Source organism: Nilaparvata lugens, chromosome 9 (assembly GCF_014356525.2).
Source record: "Nilaparvata lugens isolate BPH chromosome 9, ASM1435652v1, whole genome shotgun sequence".
Classification (NCBI taxonomy): domain Eukaryota; kingdom Metazoa; phylum Arthropoda; class Insecta; order Hemiptera; family Delphacidae; genus Nilaparvata; species Nilaparvata lugens.
Genome location: NC_052512.1, coordinates 42,823,428 through 42,845,174, shown reverse-complemented (window position 1 = coordinate 42,845,174; position 21,747 = coordinate 42,823,428). Strand labels below are relative to the sequence as shown.

The 21,747-nt window shown below is 35.1% G+C and overlaps 2 protein-coding genes across 2 annotated transcripts in view; one reads left to right on the top strand and one right to left on the bottom strand.

The window, feature by feature from the left end:
- LOC111059596 (hemicentin-1) overlaps nt 1-21,747 on the bottom strand; it is a 434,222-nt gene that overhangs the window by 46,904 nt on the left and 365,571 nt on the right. The window lies entirely within an intron of this gene.
- Nucleotides 7,039-20,918, top strand: LOC111061998. The gene is made up of 6 exons (XM_039435344.1): nt 7,039-7,339; nt 11,478-11,955; nt 12,575-12,674; nt 13,213-13,314; nt 18,693-18,848; nt 20,865-20,918. The coding sequence occupies exons 1-6, from the start codon at nt 7,039-7,041 to the stop codon at nt 20,916-20,918; spliced, it is 1,191 nt and encodes a 396-aa protein (XP_039291278.1).

Below are 21,747 nucleotides of genomic sequence, written 5' to 3'. Positions count from 1 at the left end.
TTGCTTTGTTTTGAACAACCGAGACTCTCAATTAAAACTCGCTCCATCCATTGACCTGGAAAATTCTATAGATTTTCCTCTCTCAACCTGGTGAAATAAATCATCTATTGATATGGGAAAATTCCTATAGATTTTCCTCTCTCAACCCGGAAAAATTCATCCATCGAGATTTCTATAGATTTTCCTCTAGCAGCCTGGAAAAACATCGAGGCACCGAAGTTCAAACTGTTATTCATTCTGCGAGAGCCACTTTATTAGTTTCAGGAAAAGTGAGCTGGAAAAGTCGGAAAATTTTCGGAAAATAACCTCGAGGCACTGTGTTTCATCCAACGTAACTTTGGAAAACTAATATTAGAAAAGTGCAAACTTCCCGTGTTAGATTTTAATTTGCAGTGTTGTGGAGCAGGAGTTGCTTTTGTTTCTACAAAATTCTATCAACGATGGAATGGCTTACTCTTAAAATTTTCCACCACAAAATTTTTCAATAGCTGTAATCAATTTTGAACCAATTCTTCCACTAGAAAGTTTTTCAACACAGCTTTATAATCAGCGAGTATATTACACTCAAGGTATAATAAATTGTTATACAGAGCTTTATAATAGAGTGGAAGGATCAGCAACGATTTTTGATAGTTGAATATACTAGTAGTTCTGTGAACAGTAGACCTCGCGCTCAGTAAGTTACATTGACCTGTTGTTGTTTTCTCGAAAATTAATGAATAATTTATAAATTTAAAATGGCTATAAAAAATCCTAAATAAACATAGAGCTTTCTGTCCTATACCGTACCGTGACGTGTTGTCCCGGAATGTGAGTGTGAGCGCTGTTATCAGGTCTGGCTGCAACTGTCTACAACGTTGATGGTATATCTACAGTGGAGTCCACGTTATAATGGCAGTAGAGAAAGATAGGAGAAAAACGTTGCCGATCCTCTGTCTTGTCAATGCCTTCTATAGACGGTAGCTGATACCGGTTTATTGATGTAATAATATTAACTGTTCAGTCTTGTTTAAAATGATCAATCATATTTTATTAAGCAAGAAATTATATTTTACAATAATTTAATGATTACGATGTAATATTTTGATAATTATTATTAATTCTACATTGTTAAAAGACGATCTGGCAGCAGAGAGAAGTGAGAAAGACATAGTTTTTTTAGAAATCGACGTTTTTTCAGCTTTATCAAGAGCACATGAACAAAAAATGTTCAAATTAGGTTCTTATTTCCAGCTGGGTGCGAGAGTCTAATTTGATGTTGGAGGGGCTTCAAATATTTTCCGAAGATACGATTAAAATGGACTTTTTCCTACAGTTACGTTGAAAAGTGGCCATTGCTGCACTGATTACAGAACGCAAAGAATCACTTTTCCGCTCTAGTGCGGGAAAAATTTTTCTGCACTCCAGATTTGCAACATGGCAACGCAAAATACTTAGTAGGTTATATGGAGCAACAGTGCAGCAAAATCAAAATGAAGTTGGTAACAGTGACTGCTGTGGCTGCTATAGTGAGCAGAGGTGCAACCAAGCACAACGCGCTAATTATTATTCATTATATATTATAACCAAGGACAACGAGGACTTTAGGATTTTAGGATTAAGGTTTTTATCAATAATAAAATTACACAGAAAAAAATTTGATGCATTTCAAGCAATTTTACCCATAATTACCCACTTTTCATATTCAATGGTAACTGTAGGAAAAATTTAATGTGAAATACGTGCGCAAAGTTCGTTTGCTGCACTCAACAAACCATTCCGCCCTCGCCTACGGCTCGGGCGTAAACGTTTCTTTCGATGCAGCAAACTGTCACTTTGCGCACTAGTTGCACAAATAGCTATTTCCAGTTTCTCATCGTGAAGATGTTACAATATTGATCAAATACTGCCATTGAGTGCAGTAATGCACTTTGTCCTTCAGTTGATTGTAAACGATAAATGAATAAAAAAATAAATAAACGAATTATAACGTGGACCTCACAATAGATGAAGAAGAAGAAGAAGAAGAAGAAGAAGAAGTTTTCGTTGAGTGAGGTTCTTAGGGGGGTTGAATGCGGTATATGAATTTGGGTCTCGATTTGGGTCTCCCTGACTTAAGGGCGCAGAGACCACGTTTCTGCCATTGCATTAGCATATTGTAATCTTCACCCCTGGATTATGATCAACAGTTAGTTAGAGACCTCGGTGTTGGTTTGCCAATTCAATTACTCCTGACAGAGATACTCCACACTATGTAACCGGGATAAATTCGTTAAATTTAGATTAGTTGACCGAGTGAAGTGATGTCTAAGATTCAAGTTTGGCATTTCTCATAATTTTTAAATATTTATATGTTGCGCATTTTACGGCGAAACGCGGTAATAGATTTTCATGAAATTTGACAGGTATGTTCCTTTTTAAATTGCGCGTCGACGTATATACAAGTTTTTTGGAAATTCTGCATTTAAAGGATAATATAAAAGGAAAAAGGAGCCTCCTTCATACGCCAATATTAGAGTGAAAATCAGACTATAGAATTATTCATCATAAATCAGTTGACAAGTGATTACACAGATGTGTGGAGAAGCCAGTCTATTGCTGTATTCCCATAAGGTCTATAGTTTCAATCAGGAACTTGTGGATGAGAATACTACGTGAGGTCTACTGTTCACAGAACTTCTAGTAGTAGTTCTGTGAACAGTATACCTTGCGCAGTTATAAACCACAGTCTCCTCTAATACTGTCCATCAGAGTAAATTCTGTCCTGTCCTGTCGTGTCGGCGAGATATCGGTGTATAAACGACTAATGGCTGTTTGGGTTGTTGTATCGACAATGCTAATAATTTGATGTGAACAGCTATGCTACTATCATCAAAAGCTTACCGAGTTGAAAGCAGAGAAAAGTCGGGAGAAAATAATATGCTACTTCAAGTTATCAATCGCATGCCTCACTGCATGCAATTAATAGTCCACACAACAGCTGTTTTTTCACCAAGTTACATTGAGATGCGTCATTGCATGCAATTTATAATCCACTCAACAGCTTCGGAATCCACCTATAAGAGACATGCAAAACCGTCGAATTGAATCTTAGACCTCACTTCGCTCGGTCAACTATGAGATTGCTACACAACCCGGGGGCAAACCAGTTCCCCAACTGGAAGAAAAGCGACCCAAGGGAAGCTACCTGAGATCACAATCCTGTAACACAAGAGAAATTGTCATACCTGACAAATCCCCTTGACTCACAGTAAATCACAGTAATTGCTGCTATTCGCTCCAAAGACTTTCCCCTACTCTGATTTGCAGAAAACTGATCTATTTTTCCAACCACTTTGATTTTTAGTCACAAAACAAAACCTACAATAATTATTTCTCAACACTCTGATTTTCAGTCACAAAACAAAACCTGCAATTATTTTCTCTAACTGCTCTGATTTCCCGCCACAAAACAGAACCTACAATTATTTATTCAACACTGATTTTCCATCACAAAACAGAACCTACAATTATTATTTTTCAACCTCTTTGATTTTCTGTCACAAAACAAAACCTACAATTACTTTTTTCAACCACTTCGATTTACCGTCACAAAAAAAGATCTACAATTATTTTCTCGAACTACTCTGATTTACCGTCACAAAACTAAACCTGCAATTATTTTTTCGAACTACTCTGATTTACCGTCACAAAACGAAACCTGCAATCATTTTTTCCTAGTCACTCTGATTTTCTATTTCCTCTCACAAATCAAAACCTGCAATTATTACGAGCACAACTAATTATTTCCCCTTAGATAATCACTGCCGGTTACTGTAATCACTGCAGATAATAACTGTCACAGTTACTAATCACTGCTGTAATCACGGCAACAGTGACTGTCACAGATAGCTCTGATGACAGTGATTTCATAGACCTAGAAATAGCTCAGTCATGATTAGAGCTCTCGCTTGAAGAAGAAGAAGACGAAGAAGAAGAAGGAGAAGAAGAAGAAGAAGAAGAAGAAGGAGTAGGATGAAAAAAGGAGGAGAAGACAGAAGAGGAAGAAGAAGAAGAAGAAGAAGAAGAGAAAGAAGAAGAGAAAGAAGAAGAAGGAGGAGAGGAAGGAGAAGAAGAAGAAGAAAAAGAAGAATTTAGTCCTGACTGAGAGAGTTCACAGATATAATTATCATCATTATAGATCAGGATCTGGACTGGACAATAGAAAAGTTACCAATCATTCGAATATATTATTAATACTACGAATAAAAACTAGAGAATCTAGAAAAGTCACCCATTAGCTGTTTTGGAAGGGATCAGTAAGGATCAAGTACATTTTCCAAAGTTTGTGGACATTTGTCATAAGATATTATGAGAAGTACTTTGTGTTGAAATTGGAGGGAAAATTCCATATTTTATTGTGAACGTGTTTTAAAGTGATATTTGATTATCTCTATATATTTGGTTATCTCTGTATTTATCTAGCTCTGTAGCTATCTATAGCTGGATTATATCTTAGCACGGAATATGAAATCTGGAAGTTTTATAAAATAAACGGGATGAACAATCTAGCAAAATTATAGAAGTTTTCTCAAATAATAACAAGTCAGATAGCTGTCGGACTTCTATAACATGTTCAGTATACATAAAATAATTTTATAAATTCAAAAGCTGCAAAAGTAAATTCACTCTATAATCCGAGTAAAGCTTGAAGAGCTTTAAGAGCTTTGAGAGAAGCTTGAAGAGCTTTAAGAGCTTTAAGAGCTTTAAGAGAATCTTGAAGAGCTTTAAGAGCAGCTTGAACAGCTTTATAAAAGAAATGTTTATAATATAAACAGCTTTTGTAAATTCACTCTATAATCAGAGTAAAGCTTGAAGAGCTTTAAGAGCTTTGAGAGAAGCTTGAAGAGTTTTAAGAGCTTTAAGAGCTTTAAGAGCAGCTTGAACAGCTTTAAGAGCTTCAAGGGAAGCTTGAAGAGTTTTAAGAGCTTAAAGAGAAGCTTTAAGAAAAGCTTGAAGAGCTTTAAGAGAAGCTTGAAGAGCTTTAAGAGAAGCTTGAAGAGCTTTAAAAGCTTTAAGAGCTTAAAAAGCTTTAAGAGCAGCTTGAAGAGTTTCAAGAGCTTTAAGAGCTTTAAGAGAATCTTGAAGAGCTTTAAGAGCAGCTTGAAGAGCTTTAAGAGCTTCAAGAGCAGCTTGAAGAGTTTTAAGAGCTTTAAAACCTTCAAGAGCTCTAAGAGAAGCTTTAAGAGCAGCTTGAAGAGCTTAAAGAGCTTAAAGAGCAGCTTCAAGACCTTTGAGAGCAGCTTTAATAGCTTTAAGAGTAGCTTGAAGAGCTTTAAGAGCTTTGAGAGAAGCTTGAAGAGTTTTAAGAGCTTCAAGATCAGCTTGAAGAGCTTTAAGAGCTTTAAGAGTTCTAAGAGAAGCTTGAAGAGCTTTAAGAGCAGCTTGAAGAGCTTCAAGAGCTTTAAGAGAAGCTTCGAAAGCAGTTTGATTGGAGAGTGATTTGATTATAAATTGTATTTTTTGAATAAATTATTTCTGAATAGGAAAAGAAAAGAGTTATATTATTGAACATCTTTACACTACAAACAGAGGACTGTTCCAAGAGCAGTTTAATTGCAGAGTGATTTGATTATAATTGATTATATTATTAGAATAAATAATATTCCTGTATTAGAAGAGGATAGAGTGATTCAACATCTTCAAAGAAAAATAATATATAAAAAATCAGAGTTGACATTGTCTGAGAAGGATAGACTGAGGAGGAAAAAGGAAAGAAAATTGTAAAGTTTGGAAAGAAATTTGGGATAAGAAGAGAAGAAGAATAAGAGGAAGAAGGAGAAGAAGAAGGAGGAAGAGGAATAAGGAATTTGGGAAGGAATTTGGAATAAGAAGAGAAGAAGAAGAAAAGGAAGAAGGAGAAGAAGAAGGAGGAAGAGAAAGAGAAGAAGAAAAAGAAAAAGAATAAGGAAAGGAAATTTTGGACAATAACACACAGGAAGCCATGGTATTTATGAATTCACGTTCATTTTCTGATTTCTGTAGTATATAAGAGATTTTTCACATTTCCATTGATATATTTTATACTAGAAGGTAACCCGTGCTCCGCAAGGGTCCAATTTAAACTTTATGAACTGTAAACTTGACCTACTGAAACCTTAAAGAATCCAAAATAGGACTATAACCATCCTCGGTTGATTATGCAAAATGTCAAGCTAATCAGTTGAGTAGTGGAGACGTGATGATGCGTCATTCGTGAATTTCTTATCCCATACGTGAATTAGCCAGACCTTTCCTTTTATTATATTAGAGAATATTATATCATAGTATACATAGTCTGTATAATAAGTAACCGGGCTGACCTCAGGAAATTTTTTATGGGCAAAATATGTACAATTATTCATTAGATATCTTCAAAGTAGTCCCTATTGGAGTCGATAACACGCTGTTACCAGATTTTCAAATCCCTGAACGCTCCCTGGAAGTCGGCAACCTCTATGCTGTCTAGAGCCCTCGTCGTAGCACGTTGAACGTTTTCCAGAGTCCCGAACCGCGTCCCCTTAAGTTGTCTCTTGATCTTGAGGAACAAAAGCAGTCCGGTGGTGCCATAGGAGGATGTGGCAACGTTACCGTCGACTGTTTGGCCAACTGCTCGGTGACGAGCAGGCAGGTGTGGTGCGACGGAGCATTGTCGTGATGGAGGATCCACGAATCGGCAATCCCCGGACGGACTCGATGAACCCGGGCGGTTAGTCGACGGAGCACCTCTCTGAAGTAGTGGTCGTTTACAGTTTGGCCGGGTGGCACAAACTCTTTGTGAACGGCCAGTACTACAGAGAGGTGCTCCGTCGACTAACCGCCCTGGTTCATCGAGTCCGTCCGGGGATTGACGATTCGTGGATCCTCCATTACGACAATGCTCTGACAATCATATCTAATGAAAAATTGTACATATTTTGCCCATAAAAAATTTCCTGAGGTCAGTCCGGTTACTTATTATGTATTTTTTATGATGCGTCATTCATGAATTTTCCATCCCCCACGTGTATAAGCCAGCTCTCTCCTTTATTATATTACAGAATGTTTGTTGAACAGGTTGATAGCAGACCCTCTTCGCTCGCCTTGGCACGCCGACTTCGTCTGCCAGTCTGGTACAGAACGCACTGCACCGCCTGGAAGTTTCTGACAGTTGTTCTTCAGTTGGATCTGATCTACAATTTGCACCAGATGTGGAACCATTTCGTTTTGAGACTGTTGACCATCAAAGAATTGAATTCGACGTTTTTTGGAACAATGGGATATATCGGAATGTTTGATGCAGCTGATCTATTTACATACGTCGAGAATCACGTGGTCAGGATGGATGAACGTCATCGGAAAGGTTAGTTTATTGGAGAAAAGATAATATGATTATCCATTTCACTCTTTCACACATATTTTTCCCACACAGAAAACTAAACATGTAGAGGACACTTTATAAGAGTGTTTTGTAACTAAATATTGTATGTAATTGTAATCTATATATATAAAAGCGAAATGGCACTCACTCACTGACTGACTGACTGACTGACTGACTGACTCACTCACTCACTCACTCGCAGAACTAAAAATCTACCGGACCAAAAACGTTCAAATTTGGTAGGTATGTTCAGTTGGCCCTTTAGAGGCGCACTAAGAAATCTCTTGGTAATATTTTAACTCTAAGGGTGGTTTTTAAGGGTTCAAAGTTCGTCTTTTAGCATGTATATTCTTCTTCTCCCAATCTCTTAATTAGAATTGAAATTTCCATATTATATGTTACTATAGAACTATAATCTAGATAGAGTACCTCTTCGAAACAGTTGTTAACTGGCAACTGAATTAATAATTTTGTCAGGTTGGCAATAAGTTGAGTTGACTTTGTTAGGTTGGCACCAAGTTGAAGATTTAAATGCATTTATCGCGGAAAAATTGATTGGGCACTGCTACTTCAATCCTGGGAATATTATATTACTGGCAGTCAGGCTCGCTTTCGCTCGCCATATCCTTTTAGCCAGCCGTTTAGTCTGGACCCCCGATTGGATTGTCCTACCATATGATGAAAATGCCCAAATGAAAAATGCAGCCGAGCGAAGCGAGCCTGCTGATCTCATTCTTGGACGATCCAGTCGGGGGTCCAGGGGGCGGAGCCCCCTGGCTAGACGGATATGGCGAGCGAAGCGAGCCTGACTGCTAGTTTATCCAATATTTTCTGTAATTAATGTTGTAGTTCCAGCTTTTCTTGGAAAATAAACATTTATTTTATTATTTATTCATTTATATGCCATGGTTTGTAGAATTCATTCAAAGTTCGGAGGTTTTGTATCTAATTATGGTGTTGTGTATCAAGTTGAGATGATACTGTATCATGTTGAGATGATACTGTATCATGTGTATCATGTGTGGTAATGGTGATACCTTAGAGAAAAGATAGCATAAGAAGATACATGCCATGGTTTGTAGAATTCATTCAAAGTTTGGAAGTTTTGTATCAAATCAAGGTGTTATGTATCAATTTGAGATGATACTGTATCGTTTTGTGTTGATACTGTATCATGTTTCTTAATACTGTATAATTTTGTGGTGATACTGTATCATTTATGGTGACACCTTAGAGAAAAGATAGCACAAGAATATTATGCCATAGTTAACAGAATTCATTCAAAGTTTGGAAGTTTCGTATCAAATTATGGTGTTGGGTATCAAGTTGAGATGATACTGTATCATGTTGAGTTGATACTATATCATATTTTTTGAAACTGTATCATTTAGTGATGATACTGTATCTTGTGTGGTGATATGCTATGGTGTTGGACCGTTATGTTGCGAATGTGAGTGTCAACTGAAGCCGATAGTCCTAGTAGTTGTTTTTGGTGAAGCTATGTGACGCTGATAGTCTCTCATACTGTGCCCTTCTCACACTCTTACACTCTCAACAACACACTAATAATAGACAGTGTATAGGGTGTCTATGTTGCAAATGTGAGTGTTAACTGAAGCCGATAGTCCTAGTAGTTGTTTTTGGTGAAGCTATGTGACGCTGGTAGTCTCTCATACTGTGCCCTTCTTACACTCTTACACTCCCAACAACACACTAATAATAGACAGTGTATAGGGTGTCTATGTTGCAAATGTGAGTGTTAACTGAAGCCGATAGTCCTAGTAGTTGTTTTTGGTGAAGCTATGTGACGCTGGTAGTCTCTCATACTGTGCCCTTCTTACACTCCCAACAACACACTAATAATAGACAGTGTATAGGGTGTCTATGTTGCAAATGTGAGTGTTAACTGAAGCCGATAGTCCTAGTAGTTGTTTTTGGTGAAGCTATGTGACGCTGGTAGTCTCTCATACTGTGCCCTTCTTACACTCTTACACTCCCAACAACACACTAATAATAGACAGTGTATAGGGTGTCTATGTTGCAAATGTGAGTGTTAACTGAAGCCGATAGTCCTAGTAGTTGTTTTTGGTGAAGCTATGTGACGCTGGTAGTCTCTCATACTGTGCCCTTCTTACACTCTTACACTCCCACAACACACTAATAATAGACAGTGTATAGGGTGTCTATGTTGCAAATGTGAGTGTTAACTGAAGCCGATAGTCCTAGTAGTTGTTTTTGGTGAAGCTATGTGACGCTGGTAGTCTCTCATACTGCGCCCTTCTTACACTCTTGGTTTTCATTAGTAGAGTTAGTGGTAGAGCTCCCTGGGCAAGTACTAACTATCTTGTGAACTCTCTCAATAAAAACGTTCATGGTAGAGTACTAGTTTTTAGTAGAGTAGAATGGGATAGTACTCCACCACCGCTTCTCACTCTACTCTACCACTATTATTCTAAAGAAAACAGTCTCGTGCTGGTAGAGTGGAGTCGTGCCGTAGGCTATCAAGTTAAAGAAGTATTGAAAAGTATTAAGTTTTTAAAAAGTGTTAATTTTTAAAAAGTATTGATATTTTAAGAAAAGGTCTACCCTCTCCATCAGAATCTGCCAGTGTGAACATAGAAGACATTCCTCATTCTATCAGAAATATCGGGACAACCAGCTTCGCTCGTTATTTATCTATTGATAAACAGAACTCAATTCTTCAAAATGATTGGGGAAGGACCAACAGGCACAGCCCGAAACCGTTTTTTCCCCGAATTTGGATTTATACACACTATGAATAGTTCAAAAAGTAGTGTATCCCAAACACTCAAATTCAGGTCTAATTTTCAGTCCAAACATTTGAAAACAGAGAAGTTTGAATTGAGATCGTTTACAAACCAAATTCAATAACAAAATAACACTTAAAACTGTAAAATTATGATAATCTTTGAAAATTATGATTACTCTAATTTAGAATGATATACCATGTCATGTCAACAAATCAGATTATTTTGATCAAGTCTATTACAATTTCAAGATAACATTTCTCATGAGATAATCTGATTGATTAAGAGCCCCCTGCAGCTGAGTGCATCTGCTAAAAACGTTTCATAGTTGAAGGATTAAAAGATAAATTAACTTTTTTGATGAATTTGGAATCATCGCAAAAATATGTGTTTATTTTGAATATAATTATTATTTTTGATCATCATGAATAATTTTACCTTTCAAACCCTTAAGGTTTCTTCATCTTTTAGATCGTGTTTATATTTAACAGCTGGCTATAGGCCTACGTCAGCTAATGAGTTTCGGGGATTAGATATTTTGATTTTCCACAGAATCACTCGCTCACTTTTTACTATCCACAGACGACGAAAATTTCAGCTGTTTTCCCAAGGATGAATCATCCTTTTAATGTCGTTCAGCGAGTTTCCCAGGGATGAGACCCAGTGCAATCGAATTTTTATATCATAAACTAACTATGTTCCAAATTTCGTGAAAATTGTTAGAGCTGTTATCGAGATCCGTTGGTGGTAGATACATACCGAATGAATAAGACTGAGAAATTGTCAAAAAACCACTGATTTATTGATAATTAGAAAGACCGGTTTCGTTTATTACACCAATCTCTGATAAACAGTTTATCAGATAATTATTAATTATAATTATAATTATTCAGATATTGATAATTTATTAGAAAGACCGGTTTCAGTTATTACACCATTGTAATAACCGAAACCGGTATTTCTGATTATCAATAAATCAGTGGTTTTTTGACAATTTCTCAGTCTTTCTCATTAAATATGAATAATTTTCCCTTTTTGTGTAGTTGACAAGTTGATATTGTGGTAATTATTCATATTGAATGAAAACCAATGAACTGACAATGACTGAACCATGAATTAAATGACAATTTCTTAGTCTTTTTCATTCAATATGAATAATTACCACAATAACTTCTCAACTAAACAAAAAATAGATGCATACTCATATAACCATATAAATAACCAAATATATAAATATTTACAGAAATTGCTCGCTTAATATAATAAGATTGATTCTTAGGATAAATAGGATTTATCATAATATGAAAATTTAGGATAATATGATTGATTTTTTTAACTGGAATTCTTTGCAGGTGATACAAACTGCTCCCCAGCCAAGCAACACATCCTCGCCCGTCGTGATACACAACTGAAAAGATACGCGTTCGCCGTGAGCTTCCTGTTCGCATCGTTGTTCTTCCTCTGCGCAGTGGTGCCCTACGCGCAGACCTGTCAGAAGATAGTAGAAGCCTACATTCATGACGTCACACTGGGGAAAGACGTCTCCATGATTGTGTACACGTATTACCCAGAGAGCTTTCAGACCATTGCGCTTTACTCTGTTTTCCATAATTTGCTTTTCTTCTGGTATTCTAGCATTGTTTATCTTTGGGCCATGGATTTGAGAGCAGTTTTAATGGCTTTTGAGTGTTTGAATACAGAGTGTGCACTTCTGGTGGCGACCGTTGAGGAAGAATTATCAACTCAAGCAAGAGGGCAGCCCAAGGAGAGTGAAACAGAACTAAAATTGAAGATGAGACTGATTGTGGGTGATCATCAGGATATATGCAGGTAATTATAGAGATAACTTCCCAGAGATACAAGTCTTGTCAGAAATAATAAAATTAAAAAACACACTTTTGAAGTCTTAAGCCAATTATAAGATACTCTCATTATTATAAAGAGTGAGTCATATATGTATGGGAACCCTTCAATAAGTTGGAGACTGTTGTAGATATAATACTGTAATTATTATTATTAAACGAAAATCCAAATTGAATGCTGTAATTCACTCGAAGACTTTCTATACGTTTTGAGGTCCCCTGAGTCCAAAAAAATGGTTTTTGGGTATTGGTCTGTATGTGTGTGTGTGTGTGTGTGTGTGTGTTTATAAGTGTATGTATGTCTGTATACACGATATCTCATCTCCCAATTAACAGAATGACTTGAAATTTGAAACTCACGGTCCTTACACTATAAGGAGGATTCGACACAAACAATTTCGATCAATTGTAATTCAAGATGATGACAGAAATTATGTCAAAAACAGGGGTTTTCGCGATTTTCTCCACAGTTTGAACTTTCAAAGTTGAATTTTTAAAGTTGAAGAATGATGAAGAAAATTCTGATGAAATTTGACCGTGGAAAATGTTTCTATAATATTATAATGATGACAATAAATGTTTTTCAGAAATACGAGAATGCTCGACAAATATTTGAGAAATATTCTGATGGGTTTCATGAACGTCTATGGGATTCAATTATGTCTCATATTGATATTTATTATGGAGGTGAGATTAACTTAGTTCTTCAATTTAAACTGAAAGATTCATTGGGAACTAATTTTATACTAAGAAAAATTCAACTTTATTACTACTAGTAGTTCTGTGAACAGTAGACCTCACGCAGTATTCTCATCCACAATATTACCTGATTGAAACTATAGACCGTATGGAAATACAGCAATAGACTGGCTTCTCCACACATCTGTGTAATCACTTGTCAGCTGATTTATGATGAATAATTCTATAGTCTGATTTTTACTCTAATATTGATGTATGAAGGAGGCTCCTTCTTCCTTTTATATTATCCGTGAAATGCAAAATTTCCAAAAAACCTTGTATATACGTCGACGTGCAATTAAAAAAGGAACATACCTGTCGAATTTCATGAAAATCTATTACCGCGTTTCGCTGTAAATGCGCAAAATATAAACATTTAAACATTAAGAGAAATGTCAAACCGTCGACTTGAATCTGTCATTAATATGAGCAAATGAATAGCTCATTTTTTCTTTACTAAAGTATTGCACTTTTTCTTTTTCTCTAGATTGAAGAGACGGGGCCCAGATTGAGATATCTTTTCCGCTACTGTATGGTCCTCTCTCTCATGTATATCGTCTCCAGCAAAGGACAGAAAGTCACTGATAGAGTGAGTTATCACAATAAAACATCAATAAATCTTGTGAAATTCCATTTGAAAATTTTGTGAATTGAAGAATTACAAGACTTACCCTATTTCGGACTATGTGTTATCTAAATTTTGAGATAAAAGTTTGTTTGTTTGAGAATTAAGTATGTTCTCGATAATTCTTCAAAACTAGTAGTTCTGTGAACAGTAGACCTCACGCTGTATTCCCATCAACAAGTACCTGATTGGAACTATAGACCTTATGGAAATACAGCAATAGACTGGCTTCTCCACACATCTGTGTAATCACTTGTCAGCTGATCTATAATGAATAGATATAGTCTGATTTTTACTCTGATATTGGCCAATGAAGGTGGCTCCTTTTTCCTTTTATACTAGTAGTTCTGTGAACAGTAGACCTCACGCAGTATTCTCACCCTCAAGTACCTGATCAAAACTATAGACGTTATGGAAATACAGCAATAGACTGGCTTCTCCACACATCTGATTTATGATGAATAATTCTATAGTCTGATTTTTACTCTTATTTCATTTAATTTCATTTATTTATCGTCACAATACATCAATTTTTGAGTAACACTCATTTGACTGGTGACATGTCAATACTAAAACAAAATTATATTTAAAAGACTTAGTTCTAACTTCTTGAAAGTAAAATAAATAAATACACTCTATGATGTATCTCATCAAATTCACATGGAAATGAAAGTAACTTATATTGGCGTATTAAGGAGGCTCCTTTTTCCTTTTATATTATCCTTGAAATGCAAAATTTACAAAAACCTTGTATATACGTTGACGCGCAATTAAAGAAGGAACATACCTGTCAAATTTCATGAAAATGTATAACAGCGTTCCGCCGTAAATGCGCAACATATAAACATTCAAACATTAAACATTAAGAGAAATGCCAAACCGTCGACTTGAATTTTAGACCTCACTTCGCTCGGTCAATTATATTTTCAATATGTGAATATTTCCTATCTAAGTTATAATAATGTGAAATATTCCTTCTATGTTCAGTTTTGAAGCATCTAAATTTGAAAATCTACTTTGTGAGAATACTGGATGACTGAAAATTCTGTGATTTGAAGAACCAGCTCATATAAAAGAAATGACTGGTACAAAATTCAGAGAACAATTAAAGAAGGAGCTGCTGTCCATATGCGCGTACTCAAATGAAGAGTTCAGAGAGTACTACGAGTGTCGAAATGGGGTTTAGAGAGAATAGAAAAAAATGTATTGACTTTTCATGTGCCTATTTATGTTCTAAACCACGAGCGTCGAGATAAGGTTTGGAGAGAAAAGAAAATATATTGACTTATCATTTATGTATTTATGTTCTGTATTTTATTGACTTACGACATTGACAAGTCCAAATACCCCTTTTATAGGAGGTCAGTGGATGAAAAATAATAATAATAATAATAATAATAATAACCAAAAGACTTAACCTATTTCGGACTATGTGTAAGCTTATCTAAATTTGGGAGAGGAATAGCACAAGGTTACCTTATCTTATTTTTCCTCTCCCTATCATTTTGATGATGTATTTATTGTATAAATGAATAAAGAATGGATAAATAACGCATGTTTCCTCCACCCGCTGTCTAAAGTACTTACTTTACTCCTTGAAACATAATACTAAAGTGTCACTTTTTCGCTCTCGGTAGTAAAAAACAGAAAAACTCCCTAGGGAGTAAAAGTGACTCCATTTAAATAGAATGGGGAGCATCTCTATTTTGAAACTTACATTGTAATGGGTTAGAAGGTCGAAGCTCAGATGAGAAAGCATAATAGAGGTGTCTGTCATTGAGTCAACTGAATTCAATACCACAACCAGAAATTTGATCAACTCATGAAATATATGTTTGTATGATAATTATTATATTCTTAATATTAGTAAACGACAAAAATTTATACAATTTTTAAAATATTTTATTCTATTCAAAATACCAGCCAACAAATATTTTTGATCTGCAATTTAAATCTGAACCGCGTGATCTGGAGTCAGCCATTTTTTGTAGCTGCCCAGCTGATATAATTGTTACAACTTTTGCCCATAGATAGCGCAATCGGCAGTGCCAATCAGATGACCGGTTTTTAGGTTTTAGATTTTGGTTATGTTGTTAGGAATCATTGTCACCAATACGTAAGTTATTAGAATGATTTTATTTGCAGTTTCTATAAAAAAATGTAGATGGAGGAAAAATGTTGTGTACATCACGAGCGAAAAATACTTTTTCTCCCTCAGGAAAATTGCTGCCCTCGGCTTCGCCTCGGGCTTCAAACTTTTTCCCACAGGGAGAAAAAGTCGTACTTTTCACTCTAGATATACAAATGACTATTTCCTACAGTTACCTTGAAAAGTGACCATTCCTGCACTGATTACAGAACGCAAAGAATCACTTTTCCGCTCTAGTGCACAAAGTATTACTTCGCACACACTTAATACTTTGCGTATTATCTTGCAGCCATCCCAATCAGCTGTTGACATTGTTGGCGTGTATTTTGAATGCGAATTTGTTCTATCTATATTTTTTCTGATTTTCAAATGAATAAAAATGAGAAATAAATAAACGTGTTGCATTCGAAAAGATACATAGGGAGCTTTAATGTCCCTTTATTATATTATAATAACCTAAGCTCTTCTTTGGGTAACCTGAGCTCTTCTGTTGATTATGGATGGAATGAGTGATTAATGATAATTACTCACTGATTATTAATTGATTTTAATGATTATTAAAATGATTGAGTGAGTAAATAAAGTGAGGGCTATTATGCTTCCATCAACTTTATAGTTTTTGTATACTTCAATAACAGTTCATTTTCCTTTTACTACAGTATTGCTCTTTTTTCTTTTTTCTAGATTGAAGAGACCGGGTCAAGATTGAGATATCATTCATAAATTGATTGGTTGAAAAATTATTTAGAAATCAAGATTCACTCAAAATTTTTCAAATGATTGGATTAATTTAATTCTTAATTTGAATAAAAATGATCGATCATTAATTTTCAATTGGATTATCAAGTTTAAAATAAATTAAAGTTGTCATTAATAACAAAATTATACAGACAAACATTTGATGGATTTCAGCCATCATTTTACCCATAATCAACCACTTCTCATATTCAATGGTAACTGTAGGAAGAATTTAATGTGAAATACGTGCGCAAAGTTCCTCTGCTGCACTCAAGAAACCATTCCGCCCTCGCCTACGGCTCGTGCGTAAACGTTTCTTTCGGTGAAGCAAACTGTCACTTTGCGCACTAGTTGCACAAATGACTATTCCATAAGCGACGGATGCTCTTTTCTATCTTCTCAAGAACAACGTGTTGCCTCTGATAAGATACACAAGAAACTTTAATGTATCTTTCCAAAAGCAACAGATGCTCTTTTGTATCTTCTTAAAAGCAACGTGTTGCCTCTGATAAGATACACAAGAAACTTTAATGTATCTTTCCAAAAGCAACAGATGCTCTTTTGTATCTTCTCAAAAGCAAAGTGTTGCAACCGAAATTGATATAGGTAGAAAATAAAACCGTTCAATATACTATCTTACCTATGTCCACACTAGTAAAGTATAACAAACAGTAAGCTTCCTCTACTAACTGGATGAATCAGAAACTAGATGAAGTGAAAACTTGATGGACTAAATTCTTGAAGAACCCAAAGCTTTCATGTTTCAGAACTCATTTGAGAAGTTTTGTATCAAATTATAGTGTTGTGTATCAAGGTGAGATGATACTGTATCATATGTTATTATACTGTATCGTTTTATGGTGAATATCGGGGACCGAGCTTCGCTCTGGAGTACAAAAGCATAAAAAATTTATTACGAAAGAAGAAATTATAATAACATTCAGTTCATACAGAAATGTTCTATCTAATCACAGTAAATTGAGATTGATTCCCAGAGGAATGAAAAAAATTCCCTCACAAAGGCCCGGTTGCACTAAAGCTGGTTGAATTTTAATCCTGATTAATTTCACGTGAACCAAATCAGAGAAGACCATTTCAAAAAGATGGATCTACTGGGATTAATCAGGATTGAAAATAACCCGGCATTTTTGCAACCGGCACTTAGTACCTGATTGAATGATTACAAAAGTTCAACAGCTGAGTCATAGGAAAGATAAGATAAGATAAGATAATCTTTTTATTCAACACAGTACACTTCATAATATACAGTTGAATAACGTCAGGTCCTAATAAATAAAAATAATAAGTACACAATAAAAAGCACACATGGAAGACTAGAGTAGGCCTACCTACAAATTATGGTACCTTCTATCACTAAAATCCTTCACACTGTAGTTGGCTTGTGAAACCAGCAATTTATATACTTCACTCTTGAAAATTTCTACATCAGACAAGGACTGCAGCTCGGTAGGTAAGTCGTTAAACAATTTAGCTCCAATATAAGAGGGCATTTTCTCGTACAGATGCAGTCGGTGTTGTCTCAAAGACAGTTTATTCCTCCCTCTGGTGTTATAAGTGTGGCTATCAGCAATTGTATTCAGATCAGATAAGTGCTTGTGAGTGAAAATTAACAGTTTGAATATATAAATTGATGGTAGTGTAAGTATATTCAAGTCAACAAAAGCCTGTTTACAAGAATCATTGGACTTCAGCCCCGCCAAGTAGTGGATTGCTCTTTTTTGTAGTCTAAATATTTTTAAAAAGTGTAACTCTGCAGTGCTTCCCCACAACTCTATGCCATAAGCCACATGTGAATAGAATAGTGAAAAATATACCATTCTTGAAACTGACATTGGAACAAGTCTCACAATGTTTCTGATAACAAATAAGCCTTTACTGACCTTGTCGATAATAAAATTAACATGCTCATCCCATGCAAGTTTTGAATCAAACTTTAAACCAAGTAATTTTACATACTCTGTATTGCTAATAACATCGTCCCCTATGTACAACTGAGGTTCAAAAGCGTTATGTCTTCGGCTGAAGTCAATGAGACTACTCTTCTTTGAGTTAACTGTGAGGGAAAGTGATTCGAAAAATTGAACGACTCTATTGCATATCAAGTTACAATTAATCTCCATCTCATTCAGTCATAATTTTGACACAGTCCCACACACCTGAACTCGCTCACTCACTTCCATCACCAACAGACGACGAAATAATTATTATCAGCTGTTTTTCCAAGGATGAATGATAATTATCCTTTTAATGTCCTTCAGCGAGTTTTCCCAGGGATGAAACCTAGTGCAATCGAATCTTTATATTATAAACCTACTATGTTCTGAATTTCGTAAGAATCGTTTTCGAGATCCGGTGAAATACAGACATATGAACAGAAATTGCTCGTTTAATAGTATAGGATTCATGGAAAATTTCATGTTTTGATTTTTTACAGGGTTTCGAAATTAGAGCAGCTTTGGCCAGTTGTCCATGGATTGATAAACAAGAATGGTTCAAGCAGGCAATTCTCACCATGCTTATAAGAACCACACGGGAACTCGTTATCAAACCATATGGTCTCTACACCATCAATATGAACTGTATTGCCAATGTAAGTACAGTATTAGCATAGAGGAAAGATAGCATAAGAAGATATGCCATGGTTTGTGGAGTTCATTCAAATTTTGTATCAAATTATGATGTTGTGTATCAAGTTGAGTTGATACTGTATCATATTGTGTTGATACTGTATCATATTTTGTTGATACTGTATCATTTATAATGATAGTGTATCATATTGTGGTGATACCATAGAGTAACGATAGCATAACAAGATAATATGCCATAGTTGGTAGAATTGATTTAAAGTTTGGAAGTTTCTTTTCAAATCATAGTGTTGTGTATAAAGTTGAGATGATATTGTATCATGTGAATTGATACTGTATCATTTTTGTTGATACTGTATCATTTATGATGATAGTGTATCATATTGTGGTGGAGCCATGGAGAAAAGAGAGTATATGAAGATATGCCATGGTTTGTACAATTGATTCAAAGTTTGGAAGTTTCGTATCAAATTATAGTGTTGTGTATCAAGTTGAGATGATACTGAATCATATTTCGCTGATACTGTATCATATTTTGTTGGTACTGTTATGTATGTGGTGATACTGTATCATTTATGGTGATACCATAGAGAAACGATAGCATAACAACATAATATGCCATAGTTCGTAGAGTTCATTCAAAGTTTGAAAGTTTCGTATCAAATTATAGTGTTGTGTATAGAGCTGAGATGATACTGCATCACATTTTGTTGATACTGTATCATGTGAGTTGATACCGTATCATTTTTTTGATAGTGTATCATTTATGGTGATATCATAGAGAAAAGATAGCGTAAGAAGATATGCCATGATTTGTTGAGTTGATTGAAAGTTTGGAAGATCTCTATCAAATTATAGTGTTGTATATCAAGTTGAGATGATACTGTATCATGTGAGCTGATACTGTATCATTTGTGTTGATACCGTATCACTTATGATGGTAGTGTATCAATTTGTTGTGATACAATAGAGAGAAGGTAGCACAAGAATATATGCCATGGTTTGTAGAATTGTTTCAAAGTTTGGAAGTTTTGTATCAGATTATAGTGTTGTGCATCAATTTGAGATTATACCTTATCACATTCTGTTGATACTGTATCATTCATGGTGATATCGTAGAGAAAAGATAGCGTAAGAAGATATGCCATAGTTGGTAGAATTCATTCAAAGTTTGGAAGTTATGAATCAAATTATGGTTAAATTTAATAAAAATACTAAGAAATTGTACAAAATCACAGACTTAGAAAGACCTGTTTCGATTATTACACCATTGACAATCTCTAATAAACTAAAACTAAATACAAGAGCAGCAGAATTTATAATAGTAGGCGAGTACTGCTATTGGTCAAGGGCATGAACGCCTGCAATTGGCCCAGCTAGACAGTCTCCTCTCACTCAACGGTGTCCCAAAATGGCGGCTCAAGCAACAGACTCGACTCATCATCATGATATGATAGAGGAAAGATAGCATAAAAATATATGGCATGGTTTGTAAAATTGATTCAAAGTTTGGAAGCTTTGAATGAAAAAGACTAAGAAATTGTCAAAACCACAGATTTATTGATACTTAGAAAGACCGGTTTCGGTTATTACATCATTGTCAATCTCTGATAAACTGAGTCTATCAGGAGTTTATCAGAGATTGACAATGGTGTAATAACCGAAACCGGTCTTTTTAAGTATCAATAAATCTGTGGTTTTTGACAATTTCTTAGTCTTTTTCATTCAATATGAATAGTTACCATAATATCAACTTCTCAATTACACAAAAAATTTGGAAGTTTTGTATCAAATTATGGTTAGATAAAAATATTCAACGACTCATCATGATAACAAAATTACCACAATATCAACTTCTCAACTACTCAAATCATGGTGTTTTGTATCAAGTTAAGATGATACTGTATCATATTGTGTGTGTTATGTACAAAACTTCATAATTATTATAACTTTTTGTGCGAGTTATACAGAGAACTGTTTATAATATTATTATTATCCTTAAAAAATTCGTTTTTTTACAGATTGTGAAAGGATCTTACACCTACATGAATCTAGTGAACAATTTCCGCAAATGATCTTCATGTTCCAAAATAAATTTAATGAATAAATAAAATGTATTATCAGGATGCTGGAGAAGGAGATGAATTAATAAATAAAATGCATTTATAAAATGGTGGAAGAAGAATTTCATTCCTAGGACAGAATTCACCAAAACGAAAACTTGGTTTGAGCGTCAGTTGATACTGAATGAACAGAATAGTATCTTACGTCACATGGACGGGAATGGGCCTTTTGCAGTCGAGAATGATGTTTCTAGTCGAGGCGTTAGCCGGGACTAGAATTTCATTCGAACACTGCAAAAGACATTCACGTCCAAGTAGCGTATACTATTTTTTGTCATAGTAATCTAGATATGAATGATTGAGAAATGGAAAACATTACCTGCTTGTGTTGAAGTTACTACATACATTCTCTAAACATAACCTTGTTTACAAATTTTGCGGGAATTTTGCGGAAGTTGACTAAACTTCCCCCTGGAGCACTGATAGGCACGCATCATAGCGAATATTAAAACTCTATCTTATAGAAATAGACACGGCCAGAAATGTGTGTAATGCATGCAATGAATAATCCACTTGTCAGCTGATTGATTATGAATAATTCTATAGTCTGATTGAGGACTATCCTCAGAGTAGATAATTGACCGATCGAAGTGAGGTCTAAGATTCAAGTCGACGGTTGGGCATTTCTCTTAATGATTAAATGTTTGAATGTTTGAATGTTTGAATGTTTTAATGTGTGAATGTTTGAATGTTTGAATGTTTGAATGTTTGAATGTTTGAATGTTTGAATGTTTGAATGTTTGAATGTTTGAATGTTTGAATGTTTGAATGTTTGAATGTT